Below are 18,833 nucleotides of genomic sequence, written 5' to 3'. Positions count from 1 at the left end.
AAAAAGCTTAGCAACATCGTTGCAAAAAGTTCGTGAACGTAATTGTCAGACTTCATATATGAACTGACTGAAAAGACATGGTATTGAATCAGCCCCCTTACACAGGCAGCCTGTGACCCTCTGATAATCGTGTGACTTGTGATTTTTAGAACAATCAACGGTGATACCTATGACAGCCACAACGATGGTAAATAAGTTTATTGTCATCTTTCTTAGACTCCAAATGCATTTCTGCCTAAAGGTTAGTAACTAAGCATAATAAATACTTCACTTATCCTCCTATGAAGCTTCCTTGGTCTCTAACGGGATCTTTTCCTGCCCTGGGTTATACCTGACCCACACAGTGCATCCTTGAAAGGTTGTACAGGGAGACGAATGTGGAGCTGCTTCCAGAGGAGAGTACGATCAGTTTGCCAGACTTCTCTCTACCCAGAACTCAGACCCAAAACTGGGCACAAGTAGGACTGTCCAATAAAGCGCAGGATACCCAGTTCCATTCAAATTTCAACTGAACAATGAATACTTTTTAGAATAGGTATATCCCATGTGATATTTGGGACATAATTTCTATTGTTTGTTTTATCTGAATGTTTGTTGTATCTGAATTTCAAATACAACTGAGCACCTTTTCTTTTTTACTTGCTAAATCCAGAAACTCTATCAAAGGGTTGTGGGGACAGAGTCCCAGAGAGCAGTTTCCAGGCTCTCGGCCTCACGTGGAAAGGTGCTGGCTCGGGTAGTAGATGGCCATCAGCTGTTACCAGTTAGCCATTAGCCACTGATATTATCTGCCGTGGCTAAACTAGCAAGCACGGAGTGTGGATTGCAGAGAGGCGGATTGCAGTTAGCAAGTGAGGTGGGTTGGCAGAGAAGCAGACGGCGGGTTGCGGATCGTGTGGATCCTGTTTCCTGTGTCTCCAACCCAGCCGTCAGTGAGACTATAGTGATATGACTCCCCTACCTATGGCTCCGTGGGTGTTCCTTTTTGGCCTCACCATGTCCTGTGTTCTTATGTGGGGACTGGGACCAGAGACCCCACAGGCCGCCCTGCATGACAGGGTCCTGTCCACACTAGATTCCTTTCGCTATATGTACTGTTTGCAAAACTGCTCTGTTACTTGCAAGAATCCCAGGATTGTGGGGGGAAGGAAGACAAGGAAGAAAGCTCAAAAATATCTTCTGCTTTTGAAAAGATTGATGTTTCAGTATTGAGAGAGAAAAGTAGCTCTTGAGACCAGACCAGGTAGCGGCATAAATAAAGCAGATAGCACGTTTTTAAAACGGTACTATGCTGTTTTGAGGACTCTCCAGAAGGAGTTTACAAATGGAGGCTGAACATCCGACTTGGCCAGGTGGATACAGCTGTCTGACGTGTAATCATACGTGCGGCTCCCAGTTAGGTCTCATCAGTCACTGACAAACACGTGGATCACAGGAAAATTACCTGTGTCTGTAAGGAATTAGCTAGTTATCTTATTACTTAGAAGCCTCATTTCACAAAAGAGGGGAAAAAATATGCCTGAAACTATGAAAAATGTTCAACTTCACTTGTAGTCAAAGAAAACACAAATGAAGAGAAATAGCATTTTCCCCTCTAAGTGGATACGTTTATTTTTAAATGAGAAACACCCAGGCTTCTAAGAAACGGCATAACCTTTCTGGAAATGCCTTAGATGCATCAAGGTCCTCTCTGATCAACAGTTCAACTTCTGGGAACTTTGTCCAAATTTCTGATTGTTTATATAGGTTCAAGGTTTTGCAGTGATACTTACAGGAAAAAGAAAAATAGCCTAAATGCCCAATGGTATGAGAATGTAAGTACAAATTGGTACAGTGTGAAGTGTTTGTAAGGATTTCTCATCACATGGGGGAAGTGCTTCCGTTGTTTAGTGGGAACAAAAAGCCGTCTATAACTATGCATCATGATAGCTCAGCTATGTAAAACCCCATGAAAAAGCATGGAAGGAAATCCTCCAAACTCTAAGCAGTCTTTGTTCTAGGTGGTGCGATTATGTTTGATTTAAATTTTCTTCTGTTGCGCACGTTGAGGTTTCCCAAGGCTGCTTGAAGATGCATTCATATCTTTATCATCAGAAATGAGGTTCCTCGCAGGAGTATTTTATCCGGGGACACTTGCTCCATGGCAAGATGGATTGAATGGCTGGCCAGCCCTGCCTTGACCCCTTAAACCACTAAGTTTATTATACTGATGAAATTTAAATGAAGGCTCTGCTGTTGGTTTTATGCCAGGAGTTCACAGTGCAGCACATATGTTGACAGTTCAGAGGGTTTCTGGGGCATCTCATTCCACTCCTGGGTGAGTGAGTAGCCTTCTAAGGCTCTGAGAAGTGAAGGAATTTCTCCCGGGAAAGGCACCCTTTCTCCGTCCCCCTTTTCAGGGTCTCTTGCCTAACGACGTACTGCATTGTATTGCCACCCTACAGCACTGCCACTTTCCCAATTCCTGACAGTTAAGTCATCTCTCAAGTGCCCTGTGGCTTCTACAGACAGCAATTAATACAGAAATGCGGAAGAGTCAAAACCATCCCCTTGAAAATCCCTTTTCTCCCTGAAACCACCATACCTTGGCTCCCCAGAAGATCAAAAGCCAAGAACTAATTTCTTTCTTTTTTTCCTCTCTCTTTTGACTGATGCCTCTCCTTTTTTGGGAAATTGAAGCCAAAATTACTTTAAAAAGGTAGGAGGGGAAGATGGAAAAGAAAGCCTTGGGAAAAGGAAGGGAATTTCCTCTTTATTTTCAAATGCCTGTACCTGCATTTGCATTTGTAAAATGCACATGTGACACAGCACCACAGTCATTCAATTTTAGGAAACCAATCGGGCAGTTAGTTCCAGTCAAGCACATGAAAGATTTAAGGATCTTTGCACAAAGATTCCCCATCTGCAATGGGAACGTTTCCTCACGTGCTTAGCTGTTTCCTGGGGTAGATCAGCCCCTTTCACATGTTCCCATGCTGTATACAAATTGTGAAGCCATAAAACAAAGAATTCGTACTGGAAATCAAGACTGGAACTTTCCCTGAGTGGATGCCCATTCTCTGTGGGAGGGAGCAGAAAGAGTGTGCCCCCATGTGGCAAAGGAGAGGCACTGCATCTATTAGCATCTGGAAAAGAGTGCCCAAACTTGGGTGAAAAGGAAACAGTTTCACAAACGACAGGCTTAGAAATAAGCAACATGCCTTCATTAAAAACTAGAGTTATAAAGGCTAAGAAATCTAGAGACTATTTCTGTAGTTTTAAAGAAATAGGTAGAATGTGAAACCGTACATTAAAATGTATAGTCAATAGTAATAGCTAACATTAATTGTGCTTTTTGTGTGCCAGACACTGTGCCAAGTGCTTTACATACATTTTATTTCTCATAATAACCTTACTAAGTAGATACGATTATTAAACCCAGTTTACCAGAAAGCATTGAGGCATAGAGACAGCATTTGCTTGAAGCCTTATGGCTAATGATTGACAGAGCCACGATCCCAAGGTTGACAGAGCCACGATCCCAAGGTTGACAGGGCCACGATCCCATGGTTGACAGAGCCACGATCCCATGGCAGCCAATGAGATCCAGCATCTGTTCTTGTCACCATTTACATTGACGGCTAATCTTCAAAGCATCAACGTGCATGAACTGAACACAGGTAGGGACAAATGACAGTCATTGTGTGAGGGATCTTGGGATTTTTTTTCTCTTTGGGAAATGGTCTTGAATGTGGTTATATTTACAGCTTTACAAAAGGGAAACAGAATGAGAGTTGTGGATAGGTTTAGAGACAGTCATAGGCTTTAGTTTTGAATGTGTCTGAGCTGAGGGGTCTTCTGCTGAGACTGGGAGAACCACTCTGGCTCTTCCTTGAAACTTCCAAGTGACTGTCAAGAAGGACCTCCATGGGCTCTGGTTTCTTCATGTGCCAATATTGATGCTAACCAATGTTGAATAATTATTTCATGTTCAAATTCAGCATCCATGATGTAAAGGGACACATGCTGATGCATAAATGATGAAAGAAACTGAATGGAATTCCTAGCAAGCACTGCCACACTCGTGGGTGACTGAATTTCTTCCCCCAAATTATTCTGATTCTCTAGAAAACAACAAGGCAGGGAAAATACAAGTCAATGCACCCTCCTCTTTCCCAGCTCTCTCTCGATTAGCCTTTTGATTTTATTTGTGCATACGTAGTACACAGTGAATAGACATCACCGACTACTTTTCATTTTATGTTTTGTAAGAAGCATTTTTCCAGGGATTTGAAGTTTTCTGCCCTTAACCGATGAGGATTTGCCTGTTCAACCAAATCATCTCCAGTCATATCTTGGGGATGTTTCTAAAGCTCTCGTGGCTGGTGACCTGTTCATTAGTATTGCCGTATTCACTGGAGGCCCACGTTTCCATCCTGGGGCCTGTTAGATTTAGTCACATCATCACAGGGACAGAAAACCTGCCATGTTTCTGGTGGGACTGGGTCCATGGGTCATGAACAGAAAGGTTGGCATGGCATTTATTCAGGAAGATATTCTCTGTGTGAGGTCCTTGAATCCATAAGGGTTCACAAATTATTTTAAAATCATCTGTCAGTGTATTTGTTTGTTTGTTTGTTGCTGGCGAGAAGATCGCAGCTTCCACCATACTTTTGAAAGCCGTTCCTGACCCAACATGGTTTAGAGCTGCTGAGACTTCCGGGCCTTTCCCTTCACAGGGGAGAAAGTCAAACCCTGAGGAGGGGTCTTCCCCAGGCAGCGGGGTTCACTTATGGCCCCCGGGCTTGGTATCATGTCCCTTGTTTGGGAGAGAGAGGAAACCAGGAAACAGATGTGTCACGTAAGGTCACCCCTTGATTCAGTGGGAAAAGTGAGCCTTGGATTGGTCCCTCTGTCCCACTGTGGTCTTCATTCGCAAACGCAGTAGCGCGGTGCCCCTCTGGCAAAGAGGAAGTGGGGGCATGACAGGCTGAGGCCCAGCAGTGGGCCCCTCTCCATGAGGATTCTTAGATGCTTGAGTTTACATTTTACAACAGCTTTTAGACGACGATCCACTTGGAAGGGGTCCCTTTCTTCCTTCCTGAAAGGATTGTAAGCACGGTTTGCGTGCCCAGTGTTGCTAAGTATTTCCTACTTGCAGCGGCTTTACACTTAGACACAGTAGGCCTAATGGGTTAAAAAAAGATGGTTTTCATGAAACGTGTTTAGGTTTGTCTGTGAGTGGGAATGATGGTACGAGATTTCCCCTGAGTTTTTTCTGCCTCTGATGTCACTCACGGCCAGCTCACTGGACCCCCGCTGCCACCTAGCCATCTCTGAGCTAAACATCTGAACTAAAGCCCCTAAATGTCGTTGCTGTGACTGCTCCGGCTGTCCTTTTTTTTGGCGAGCAAAGGAGCAGGTCAACACTTTACCCCTCCACCCCCAATTAACCCCGGGGCCTGGTTAAGAGGTGGCTTCTGGAGGCAAAGGACCTTGGCCTGACACCTGAGCTCTCCTGGAGGATGTTGTGACCTGGGGCAGTTACTCCATCCACCTCTCTGCTCTTCAAGTTCCTCGTCTCTTAAAGGGAATGATTCCTACTTCACAGGGCTTTTGTAAGGATTGAGGGTTCTTAAGGGAAGTTCTCACTGTCACCTACTAGCCAGTATCACTGATGTCACTTTCCATTACTGAACTTGCCATCAGCTGTTCCATTCCTAAGTGTCCTTCCTCTTTGCCCAGTCGTACTTCAGAAGTTCCCAAACCTTCCCTCTTTCAGGAGATGTCCTGGGTTCTGGGCCCTCGGGCACACTCCTGCACCCCACACCAGGCGTGGGCGTCGCCTCCGTGAAGCAGCCATCCTTTGCTCACGGCCAGAGCATTTTCCTTGATGGCATGTGATGGTTAAACCAGCCTTAGCAGGAGAGACAGCAGGAAGAGTCGTTGCTCAGGACGACTTCTGCATTCTCTGTCATGATTTATTTGGACTAATTTTCCTTGCTGCAGACTCATTACTGGTGGCTTATTTCACTTTGATGAGTACATTAGGCGTTCACACCGTCCCATTTCCCGTTCTGAGAAGGCACATCAGTTGTCACCTACTGGGACCCCAGGAGGAGTCGTGCATCTTGACCTCAGTTCCTGACCCCGGAAGCTCCTTGGTGCTCCCATGAAACCCATGTACGGAGCTGGAACGTGCTAACGCTGCTCCCGTCTCTTCCACTCTCGCTGCATTATTTGCAGGAAATGCAGAGTCCAGTCCTTTAGTGATAATGACAAAAAGAAATGCAGCCTTCAGTGCTTGTTAGAGACGGTGTCGCTCTGCCCCTTAGATTTACAGGAATTTATTGACAGAAAGACCCTTCTCCCCTGTCTGTCATCTCTTAAATTATAAAATTCTAAAGGGAAGAGTCATGGGGGTGAGGGTGGGGGGTCGTTTTGTTGTTGTTATTTTGGGCCCTATCAGCTCCCACTGGAGAGCGTCTAGTGTGGCCCGTGCTCTCAGAGGGGGGCCCAAGGAGTCAGCGGGGTTCTCTGGCTGGTCCAGGGTCAGCTGTGTGCCCTCTGCCAGGCGTGGCTTGGTTCCTGCACAGCATTCCGGCCGGCTCTGCCCACATCTTCATGGGCTTGAAATCCCAGGGGTTTAGTTCAATTTCCCTAACAACCTCTGCAGCCTGAGTTGTTAGATGTCAGCAACTTAAAATGTACAAAAACATTCCCCCCACGTATATGCAGATACTCACACACGTGTGCAAATATACACGAAGGCTGTCTGATGTCTGAGGCAAGAAAGATGGCACCGAGCAGCAACCCTGTGTGCGCACACACATGCACACACACACACACACACACACACACACACAGCAGATACCACACAGTGAGTACTTAGCTTCCCCTCGTGCACATCTCATCTGGAGGAGTTACTATCCAACGGGGACAGTTGTGTTCTCCAGAAGCCAGTTTTGTGAGCTGTGGTTGCTAACCATGGGAGGGCTGGCAGGCCCAAACTTCAGAGGATCAGTAAAAGGCCCCTTCTCCCTAATGGAATGGAGTCAACTCTTCCAAAGAGACAACTGAATGGGACGTAGGGAGGAGAGAGTCCACTTGCCCGTTGGCGTTTTCTTACTCTTCTCTCGATTTGAGTGAGCAAACACAAAATGAGTTTCAAAAGAAGTGTGTTTTGTCGTCTCCTGTTTTTGAAAAATAAAACAGCATTCCACTTAGGCGGGTTCATCTGAAAAAGGAATCAAAGATCCGGTCAAGTTTATAGAGCCCCCGAGAGGGTGGGATAAACGGCCCGCGCCTTGCATTTCAGCCAGGAGTGAGGAGAGGCTGGCCAGACGCCCGTGGTCGGGGATAAAGGAATCCCCAAAGTTGCCCCTTGTTTCTTAATTTGATTTTGGGAAAATTTTTCTGCAGCTTTCAGCTTAGGAGTGAGAGTTCTTTCACGAGTGGAACATATGTAAATAGAGAAGGGAAGTAGGACGACCACAGAGAGTTGCCTCCTACCCTTCAAGCTGATCTCAGTGAGGGATGTCCCACAGCAGAGTGGAGTATCCGTCCAGCTTTGGCTGTTTCCTCCAGCCGGGGAGCCACATAATTTATCCTCCAAACCAAGATACTTCCAAGAGTGAAAGGGCCACCAGTAAACCTCCTGGGACAGAGAGCCACCAGTGGGCTGTGTGGTGGGTCTCCTAAAAACGTGTTCTGGTTCCTGACCGTGATGTCTGAGTTAGGCTTTGCATGTCATGCTAATTCATGATGGAAAGACCCTTCTTTCCACTCAGGCCACCATGTGTTTGTAAGGTTTGCTCGTTTGTAATGCCACCTCTGGAAGCCTCTCCCACAATCCATCTGTGCTGTGAACCGCAGTCGGATGCCTCGTCTCACCTTTGTGCTGTATTTCAGATCCAAATGTTTTACCTCCACTAGGAATAAACAAAGAACCCAGGAGATCTTAAGTATTTGGGACCATCTGGCCCTAAGAAGTGACACCCTTCACATATATACCCAAAAGGGAATCTTTAAAAGGAGGGTTAGTTCATGAAACTCAAGGGCTGGGTACTGTAGTCAGCCCATGAGGGTCAGGATGTCATATGGCACCCAGGCTGCCATCTGTCTGTCTGTCTGTCTCTCTCTCTCTGGATGCATGATGTCCCATCTCTACTTGTCTGTATCTGCGTCCTTCTGTCTATGTGTCAAGCTGCTTCCTTGTTCCATTCTTGCCTGGTGCATCGTGAGTGGCTGCCCTTCCATTGCATGACCTTTGGTCCTCACAAAACCCCTGTGGGGTAGGTCCTATTACCCCGTTTTATGAATCAGGAAACCAAGGCACACAGAGGTGAATCAGCACCGCAGGGCTGGTGAGTGGACAAGTTGGTCAGTGAGCAGGTGGTCTGGTTCCAGAATTGGTGCTTCTGATCACTCCTCAGTATTGCTTCTCTGAAGTAGGCCGTGCTAACGTACCCCATGTTCATCTTTTTTTACGCTTTTTAATATCTGCACGTTGGATACTGAATATTCAGTGCATGTGTGCTGAATGAATGAATGAGTGAATGAATGAATGAATGAATGAATAAGGGAAGGACCAAACAGGAGACTAGGAGACCATTAGGAAGTTAGGAAGTAGCCTCCCCTGCTGCTTGCCCAAGTACCAGTGCGCTCATTTTCAAAGGACTCTCTTGTCTTGTCCTTCTGTTTCTGCTCAGACAAGAGTGAGAACGGCGAGGCGTATCAGAGGAAGAAGGCTATGGCCACGGACCTTCCCGAGGTCCCCGAGGCCCGTGTGCCACCTCGGGGGAACCTGGCCGTGCCCGACGGCAGCAGCTGGAGGAGAATCGCGCTGCTCATCTTGGCCATCACCATCCACAACATCCCAGGTGAGGTCCTGTCCCCGAGCGGTCCAGCCACCTGCCTGAAGGTGCCCACCCTCACTGTCAGCTCAGGCGCCGGGCCGGGAAGGGAGATGGGCAGTAGTGATGCAGGCGGAAGCGCACATCTTTCTGGACTTTATTTTCGGGGTTACTTGTTCTAGATTGATTATTCTACGTGAAGCCTTCCCATTCCACTTACTTCAGACAATGCCAGTCCTGTTTCCACCAGTGAGTTCCTGACTTTACATATGTGACACAGCTCGTTTGGAGCATAACGTCACCCCTATTGCACGGTCGCTCTGGAGGGCGCCTTCCGTAAACACGGGGTCTCTGGTTCTGCTTCGTGCGCTTTTGAAATACTGAATTCATACAGTTTGATGTTCGTCTCACCTTTCTTCATGCGGGACCTCGTCCTGACATGCCCTTAGCAACCCTTTCCTTTTAGCATTTTGGAGCCATTGGGTCTGTGTCTTTGGATCTATTTTAATTGAAAAACAAAAAGTACTGCTGTTCTGTTTCAAAAAATAATGCATGTTTCATTTAGTTTAACTGGAAAACACTGATGGTAATACAAAGAATAAAGCTATTAAAAAACAAATTGCGGGAACCTGAGGCACTCCTTGGGGTCCATTGTGGAATTGCAGTTCTGCTATTTACTCACACGTTTATCTGGACAAGTTACTTGAGGTGCCCTTGGTTTTCTCATCTATGAAATGGAGATAATGCTACTGCTGAGATAACGGAGATATTGTTCATAAAATAAACGGCACATATTTTGATAATTAAATAAGATGCTAGACAAATATATATGTGTATATTTTACTTCAGTACTTGGGCTATACGAGCATTTGAAAATCATGGTACCTCTTCACTAGCATTAATAGTATTCCTGTCCTCCTTTCCAGCTGGGACTTCCTCAGTCTTGAGTTCTTAAACATTCTGATCCATCTTTCATTGTTTTGGAACCAACATTTGAGGAATAACGTTGCTCAGGGAGTGTCCGTGCGTGATGTATTACCTGCGTCCTCGCAGAGTTCATGATATCAGGCGGTGACCTTATTACAGGCGCAGTGACTTGAGTGGGCGAAGCTGGCGAGAGGCACATATTTCTCTTCAGAGCTCGTACAGATGTCATTCCATTACCTTCTGGCTTCATACTGTAGAAGCAAAGGCCACAGCCAAACCGAGTTTATTCCTTTGTGGGCAATTCAATATTCTTTGGTTTGCATGATGAAGATTCTTCTTTTTTTTTTTCCCACTCATCTTTAAAGAATGTAAATGTCAATGTTATATATTCCAGACTATATTAAACCTGCCTAAAACACTGTGTCCAGTCACTTTTGAAGCTCAGATCTTCCTCTAGAGAAGAAGCATTTTCCTCTGTTATTTCTTTCCTGATCTTAGCAGTTTCTGTCCTCTGATCGTGTAGGCTGGGTTGCCCAAATGTTTCTTCAGCATCTGTTTCTCTTATATCCTCTTGGCCCTTTCCCTTTGGGTGATCTGTAAACTTATTTGGTTGTTTTTTTTAGAGGCTGATATTGAGTATGCCTTGAGATAAAGTCTTACTCAGGACCCCAACGCACAAAACTGACCAGTGGATTTGCCCTGGGTGAAGGTCCGGTCATACTTACCCCTGGTATCTTAAAGGAGCTCATTGGAAGACCGAGAGCTCCACAGAGGACCACTTGAAAGCCTCTACAGTCACTTTCAACCTGTTAAAAGCTAATCATTAGAGGTGACTTATGCTTATTTTGGTCATAATAGTAGCTGTCACTCTGCCATTCAGGACCCCCTCTTTAACCAGGTGAAAAAGAATAAAGAGCCATCCAGTGGGTTTAGAGCCAAACAAGATAACTCTTCTGTCTTGAGTGGGGACTCTGTCTCCCTGCAGAGCAAAACGGTGTTTTAAGGTCCAGATTTCATAGCGATGGGCTTTGAGGACCCAGGAATAAGCTTTCCTCTGCCAGACCCCTTCCCAGATCACAGCTGCCACTGCCCTACGATGTCCCCATGTGCTCAGTTGTAACTGTTCCCCGACTCATTTGACAGGAGGTCGGGGAGAGTCAGAGTCCACTCTCTTATGCTTGTTCATTGCAGTGAGAACTTGGATTAAGGCCAGAAACAAAATGTGTCAGCAGGAAGATGGGGGTGCAGTGACACCAAAATTTGATGATCCTGAGTCAGCATGGGTTCAAATATTACTTCTTCCCTGACAAGAGACCCTCTTCTGGATCTTGGCGTCTCCAAGTCCCAGTTCAGCCTCGCGTCTCTTTTATGGTGAATGCAGAAGTACCTTTGGAAAGGAGGACCAAGTGGATCATAGGACGCTGAACCGAGGGGGCTTCATGGGAAGTGGCTGGTCGTGGTCACTGGCTCAGTAAACTGAGGAGCAGCTGGCTTACCCAGATCAAGAGGCTCGAGGGGACATTTCTTTCCCAGTCTTGCCTTTATTAATTACATTTGAGCAATGTGTTCAAGATACTTGAGTTTACCAGTCATAGAACAGAGCAAGATCGCTGGCCTCCTGTAACTAACATTATAGCAGGGGAGGCAGGCAATGATCATAGTCATAATAAGTGAATTCTATATTATGGTACAAGGTGGTGAGTGCTGTAGAGAGAAAGGGTTCCGTGGGGGCAGAGGAGAGGGCACAGTGTTACAGAAAGCAGTTGCAATGTTAAGTGGAATGGTCAGGGTGGGTCTCATTGAGACCCCCTTGCCTGTGAGCCAGCGATGCAGATCTCGGGGGGGGCAGTGAGTGTTCCAGGCAGGGGAGTCGCCAGTGCAAAGGGCCTGAGGCAGGATCATGTTCAGCATCTTACAAGGAGTAGCCAGGCGTCTAGGAGTAAGAGGGAGAGGACTTAGGCGGGATGGGGGTGGAAGCAGACAGACCTGTGAGGACGCTGCTGCAGGAATCAAGTGGAGGACCAGACGGGGCGGTGCTGGCGGTGGTGAGAAGGCCTCCTGTTCGGGTGTCTGGCAGAGGCGGGGCCAGCGGATTTACTGATGGACTGGATGTGGGTGTGAGAGAAAGAGGAGCCAGCAGGACCCTGAGGTCTCAGGGCTGACCAGCTGCAAAGACGGGGAGTTGCCCTCAACTGAGATGGGCAAGGCTGCAGCTGGTGCAGGTTTTAGAGGGAATATCAGGAATCCAGTTTTGGACTCTGGAGTTTGGTTGTTGTTAGACATTCAATTGGAGGCGCTGACGAGGCAGCCAGATGTATCAGTTTGGAGATGGGGTGCAAAGTGTGGACTAGAGGGGTGCATTTGTGAATCGCTGGCATATAAATGTTACTTAAACCCATGACGTGGAGGAAATCACCCAGGGTCTACATACAAATACTCGTGTCTTCAAAGACCCCCCGGGGCTCCTTCCTGGAGTCTCAAGCTTCTGACTCCAGGCTGAAGAGCTGTCTGGCGGAGGCTACCATTTAGCAGCTTCACGCCCTTTGATGAGAACCATTTCAAGAGCTTATCTGTTATAAGCTTATCTTTGAAAAGGTCTCTTCTTTTAACATTATCCTTTTAGTTTATTAAAAATTTAACGAAAGCTTTGACATTCCCTGAGACTCTGGGTTTTAAAATAGACTTTGCAGAGGGACTAACTGGATAATTGATTTTTTTTTTTTTTTTTAAGATTTTTGGTCTTTGCTGCTTCAGTTTTAAATGTCCTGGGGATGACATTTTGTTTAAAAAAATTTTGTTTTGAGCATGGAAGTAAAAAGAAATGCTTGTTAGCGAGTGTCGTGTCTCCTGCAGATTTCTGGAATGTGAGGACACAGGCGTAGCCATGGGCACACACAGGGCACTTGGGTTAGGCGTGAATTCACATGTGTGAGCACAAATGCATCCTTCGTCTTCTGTGATTCTTTACGAATCTGATAAGAGCTCCGCCCCCTCTATGATAGACTGGTGCTCGTACAACAGTCTGCGGGCAGTTTGGGGAATTCACAGACCTCATGAAGACTGTCTGTCTGCAGCTCTAGAACAGGAAAGAACCTGAACAGGTGTACAGGTGTGCGGGCAGTTACAGTGTTTCAGGAAGAAAGGGTGAGGACTGATGGAGGCCAGCCGCCGCGAGCCCCCCTGGCACAGGTAGTGGACTCAGGATGCTTCTGAGGGTGGTGGCGCCTTGTCTTTTCGTCCCACGCTCCTTCTCGGCGGCGGTGGCCTGGGGCGCTCCAATCCCTTGGAAAACGGTATCCCGAGGAAACCCTATGTGTTCTATGGAAGCAACCCCAGACTGAGCACACTGTCTCTTAACGTGCTTTGCTTGCAAAGTTGTACAGACTCAAGGGTTCTGAGACTTCTGGAGATTCCTGGGCCTGAGGACACCAAGCTCCCTTTCAGTGTCTGAGTAGAACTCAAAATCAACTAGCAATTGAGTTCCGGATAATCTCTTTTCATGAGTAACTTAGGGTCTCAACAGGACACTATACCATTGCTTTGGACATGAGAAAGTTAAATTTAGAGCTTAAAGAGATTCATTCAAACTCTACTCCATTTGAAAATTTAGGTGGTGTGTGTGTGTGTGTGTGTGTGTGTGTGTTAAATTGTCATTATGGTTCCTTCCAGCCCTGGCATTGGATGATGCTGTGAAAAATAATGCAAATAGTACATTATTAATTTCATTACTAATTTCATTTATTTGGTGGTGATAATCAATCACACCTTCTTCTCTGACACTTTGCTGTATCCTGTGTCTTCTTCTCTCACGATACTTACCGCTTTGAATGGCAATTGTTTAAAGGTGTTTATTTCCCTGATAGATGGAGCTTCTTACAGGAAGGTCTGTGCCCTCGTTCGTACAGTTCATATTGAAAAGCAATAGATACTCGGATGCCTGCAATGACTGGTGGAATAGGTCACCTAACCTCACCTCTAGGAGAGCAGAGGCCACTCAGGAGGAAGGTGGCCTAGTTCCCTTTACCTTAGCTAGTAGGTGCACTAAGGGATGGCATTTGGCTTCTGTGAGTCTTCCTGATGCGCTGGGCTTTCCTTGGTGCTTGAAATTACTTACAAAGGTCGGCAGAAGAAAAGGTTAGATGAGTCTCCTGCTTTTTATTATTTTCTCAATGGAGTCAAGAATCGAGTCCACTTTGCTTGTTGTTGTCATGACACAGAGAGAGCTGCGGGTCACAGCTTATGTCTCCAGAACTGTGTGACCGTTTATTTTAATGATTTGGCCTGTCCTCATTGATGACTTCTAATAGACCACATTTCATTCTTTAAATGCTTGGAGTTTTAATCACAAGAGATTGTGTTTCAGGGAACCCACAAATTTATACACTAAAATATTAGCAGTAGTTGGTTCTTCCTGGGATTATGGCTGAGTTTTATTTTCTTTGTGTTTTTGTGAGATTTATCATTCTTCTTTTCCATAATGAATATGTATGACTCATGTGATCAGATAAATATTTTGGAAGGGAGACTTGTGTCTCCTAACCAACTTAATACCCCAACACCCAGCACACACACAAAAGTGTGGAAGTAACAATTATTCCTTTATGCCTGAGATAATTGGGGTTGTTTCAGTTACAGGTTGGAAACAGAATAAAGGATCGTATGAGTTTCCTGTGGCTGCTGTAACAAATCATCACAAACTCAGTGGCCTCAAACAACCCAGTTTATGCTCTTGCTGTGTTAGAGGCCAGAAGTCTGCAATCGTTTTCACTGAGCTAAATTGAAGGTGTTGGAGGGCCTGGGGGAGTCTGTTCCTTGCCTCTTCCAGCTTCTAGAGGCTGCTGGCATTCCTGGCCTCGCAGCCTCATAACTCCAACCCCTGCCTCTGTGGTCACATTGCTTTCTCTTCTGTGTCTACTCTCCCTCTGCCCCCTTCTTACAAAGATCCTTATGGTTGCAGTTAAGGCCCAACCAGATAACCCCAGTCATGACCCCAGCCCCAGATAATCCAGGACAATCCCGTCTGCAAAATGTCCTTTGTCACAAAAGGGAATGTCCACAGGTTCCGGGGGTGGTTGGTGACCTGAGTCTGGGCATTCACTGTACCCTAGTGTGGTCTCCACAGGCTGCAAGGGTCCCTTGGGAGGGGTAGCACTTTGAGTTTGCAGAAAGGAGCCGAGCCAATAGCTAGAAAGAAGAACTTACCAACTCCTCATTTTCCTGCGACAAAAGACTGAATAGAAAATTCTGTTAGGAGACATGGACCTTTCAAGGGAATACACTGATGCAACAGCCTCCACTTCCCGTTGCTCAGCTTCCAGAAACTGGAGGAGTGTGCGCCACAGCCAGAGACTCAGGCTCAGCTGATGAGTAAGCCCAGCACCCCTGAAAGCCAGAAATCATTGGCGGTAATCAAATACACTGGCGGTACTCGAGGCCATCACTTGCTTTCCAAGTTCCAAGACATAAAGTGCTCCACACATGTGATTCTGATATTTGTATCCCTGTTTTACATGTTAGAAACTGAGACCCGGAAGGGTTAAAGACCAAGGTCAAGGTCACAAGCAGGTACGGGTAGCGCTTGATTCATGCTCAGTCTCTACGTTGCCTCCAGCCTCCCTTCGCTTTGGTGAGCTTGCTTCTTTTCTTCCGGTGGACCACCACGTTCTTCAGAGAGGGTTACAGAAAAGTTCAGAAAATGCTTCTCACTTTCTGAAGCTTGCCACATTAGACGTTCATGTCTGCAGCATGGCTCTGGCATGCTCGTGTGCTGACCGTTCCAGAGGCATCGGGCTTAGTTCAGCAAGGAGATTTAGGCGGGGTGGCGGGGAGACTCATCCACACACAGGGCTGGCCACTGTGGGCACTCTGTACGTACGTGTAGAATGAGCCCCGTGCAGTCCCCACACCCCCACCGCCACCGCCGCCAATGATCCAGGACCCAAGCGCATGGTCAACCCTTTCACCACATCAAGCACGGTGACGTGGGGAGATAGGACACGCACCGGATTTCAAGTCAGAAAGGCCAAGACTCAGATCCTGGAGCCACCAAATATTTTACTAGCTGGGAGACCCTTAGGTAAGACTGTGGGAGTCTCAGTTTTCCCAGCTGTAAAATGGAGGTAACGTCTCTCTTGCAGCTCATTATTGAGGTGACGGGGATGGCAACACACGAGGCCTGTTGCTGTGTTACCTGCTGTGAAGTGCGTGTCATGAAGCCTAGAATTCAGTAGGAGCTCAAACGTGTCATTCCCTTCCACCTGCTCTCTCCCTAGCCCCCTTCTCGCTCCTACTTTGTCTTCATTTTGCTTTGAGCGTCCAAAGTCGTTTGGTTCTGGTCTCGGTGGTCTCGCGTGAGAAGATCCCAGATCACTTGAATTTTCATCTCCAGCGGGTTACTTTTGAAGATGCTTCTCATTTCCTTCAAGAGTTTGGAAACACTGTAGTCTGCTGCTATAATTATCTGTGTCTCAGTGGGAAGCCTGACATTATAATCAGTGCAGGCGCCTGCCTGGGATGACATTTTGCTCAGCATAGCATGTTCCTGGATGTGTGCTGTAGCACAAGCTGGTAGCACACTCCCGAATCATGTTGTTGGGTGTGAGCAGGAGAACAGACGCCCCGAGTGTAAAATCACCATCCTGGGAGCCCTGCCTGATCACACAAAAAGTGACAAGGCAACTTGGAGATTCACTGTCAACTCCTGCCTCGGGCTCCAGACACACAGATGCCGTGTCCTGACCTGCCTTCAGATGACGTGAGCTGCACTCTAAGGCTGCACAAAGATTAGGGTTAAAATCAAGGCTCACTTCCACATCTACTGGACTTTGTCACCCTCCTATCTGTTTTGTAAATTAAAGGAAAAAAAAAAAGCGAGAGAATTCAAACACATTTTTGTATCAGGACTTAAAGTTTCCAGTAACTTCCAGTTGTCTTTCTACTGTGGCCAGGTAGATATTAGCTAAAACATGGCTTTCCTCAGGCCCTTTAGACCTGCCGTGCCCTGTACTGCAGCTCCTAGCCACATGGACACAAGTATAGGCTTTAGGGTCAGACAGGAGGAGGGTGTGTGTGTGTGTGTGTGTGTGTGTGTGTGTGTGCGCGCGCATTTGCGTCCTGGAGCCGTCAAATCCTCTACTTAGCAGAAGTAAATAAAATGCAAAATTTGGATCCTTACTTGTAGGTGAGCCACCTGTCAAGTGCTGCATAGCCAGGTGCATCTCCTGGTGACCATATTGGACAGTAGAGCCACAGAATTATCACAGAAAGTTCCAGTGGATGGCAAAAATATATCACGAGTAAAATACGTTATCAAAAAATCAGTATTTTAAATAAATTAAGGGTGGTACAGAGTGACCCTTGTGGTGCCATCCTTCTTGTACCCTCTGGTTCTAATCTGGTTTCTTATTTCTTGAGTGGGGGGGCAACATGGGGTGGGCACGGCTTGTGCAGGGGAACCGTGCAGCAGGCTCGTCATCGTGTCTGATGTTGGGGGCAGAGGGGAGATGGAAGCAGCTGCTCCAAGGATGGGCTTGTCATCCTCTCCTCTGGGTACTCTGTGTTCGTTATCTGCAAACAGACAAGGTGACATCATTGGGCTGTGTCAGCTTAGTCCCTCTCAAAGAACACCTTCTCCTGGTTCAGCTCGTATTTTGAAGAAAGGACATTAACTGTCATATGAAAATCACCACCGCATTTACTGTCAAATTTTTGTCAGGGACACTGCCCAGGTCATTGCGTAGTGTTTGTAAATGAGATACTGCACAGGCTGGAAAAGCTTGCCTCTCTGGTGGAAACAGTATTCATAAATTATTGTGGATTCCTTTTCTTTTTTCTTGGCTGCCGAGAAGCACCGAGCCCCATTTGCTGCTGAGATGAGGATGCAATGTGCTCTTAAGGATTGGTTATCTGAAGATTATTGATTAATTGCCACAGGTGATTTTATTCCTTTGTTGCTAGTTTCCTTTGTGTTGTTCCCTGGGCAGAGATTATGTTTCTAATCCAGGTACCTAGCCTGAAAAATGCTCTTCCCTGGTTATAATGAAGACTGGAAAGCAGGTGAGAGGTGATGAAGTAATCTGTTTATAGTGTGTAACCAAACAGTCAACCAGTACTTTCTGGAGACTTTGTATGTGGGAAGCATCCAGAGTACCCTTGTCCAATAGAAACATAATTCAAGCTACCTACGTAATGGTCAACGCTCTAGTAGCCACCATGTTAAAAAAAAAAAAAAAAAAGTAAAAAGCCGTGAAATTAATTTTTTAAATATATTTTATTTAACTTAAAATAGCCAAAACAGTATTATTGCAACATAGAATCAGTATTTAAAAATTGAGATATTTTACATTCTTTTTTGAGGGAATCAAGAGTAGATTAGTTGAAGCAGAGGATCGAATCAGTGATTTGGAAGATAAAAAGTATAAGAAAACACCCAATCAGAAGATCAAAAAGAAAAAAAGAATCCAAAAAAATGGGGATAGTTTAAGGGGCCTCTGGGACAACATCAAGTGTACCAACATTCACATTATAGGGGCACCAGAAAGAGAAGAGAGAAAACAAGGAATTGAAAACCTGTTTGTAGAAATAATGACAGAAAACTTGACTAACCTGGTGAAGGAAATAGACATATAAGCCCAAGAAGCACAGAGAGTCCCAAACAAGATAAACCCAAAGAGGCGCACATCAAGACACATCATAATTAAAATGACAGAGGCTAAAGACAAAGAGCGAATCTTAAAGCAACAGGAGAGACTCCTAAAAGCAGCAAGAGAAAGGCAACTAGTAACTTACAAGGGAACCCCCATAAGATTGTCAGCTGATTTCTCAACAGAAACTTTGCAGGCCAGAAGGGATTGGCACGGAATATTCAAAATGATGAAAAGCAAGGACTTACAGCCCAGATTACTCTACCCAGCAAGGCTATCATATAGAATCAAAGGACAGATAAAGATCTTTCCAGACAAGAAAAAGTTAAAGGAGTTCATCACCACCAAATCAGTATTACAAGAAATGTTAAAGGGACTTCTTTAAGAAGAAGGAGAAGAAAGAAAAAATATGAGTAATAAAATGGCAATA

At 45.9% G+C, this 18,833-nt stretch overlaps 1 protein-coding gene across 4 annotated transcripts in view; it reads left to right on the top strand.

The window, feature by feature from the left end:
• The window catches only part of SLC39A11 (solute carrier family 39 member 11), a 359,240-nt gene that overhangs the window by 226,223 nt on the left and 114,184 nt on the right, over window positions 1-18,833 (top strand). For all 4 annotated transcript variants that reach the window (XM_019740426.2, XM_074319972.1, XM_019740425.2 and 1 more), the window contains one exon: window positions 8,691-8,861. In XM_019740426.2, coding sequence (XP_019595985.1) covers window positions 8,691-8,861 — 171 coding nt within the window. The remainder of the gene's footprint in view (window positions 1-8,690; window positions 8,862-18,833) is intronic.

Source organism: Rhinolophus sinicus, linkage group LG15 (genome assembly GCF_036562045.2).
Source record: "Rhinolophus sinicus isolate RSC01 linkage group LG15, ASM3656204v1, whole genome shotgun sequence".
NCBI classification, from domain to species: domain Eukaryota; kingdom Metazoa; phylum Chordata; class Mammalia; order Chiroptera; family Rhinolophidae; genus Rhinolophus; species Rhinolophus sinicus.
This window is presented reverse-complemented; position numbering and strand designations above follow the sequence as displayed.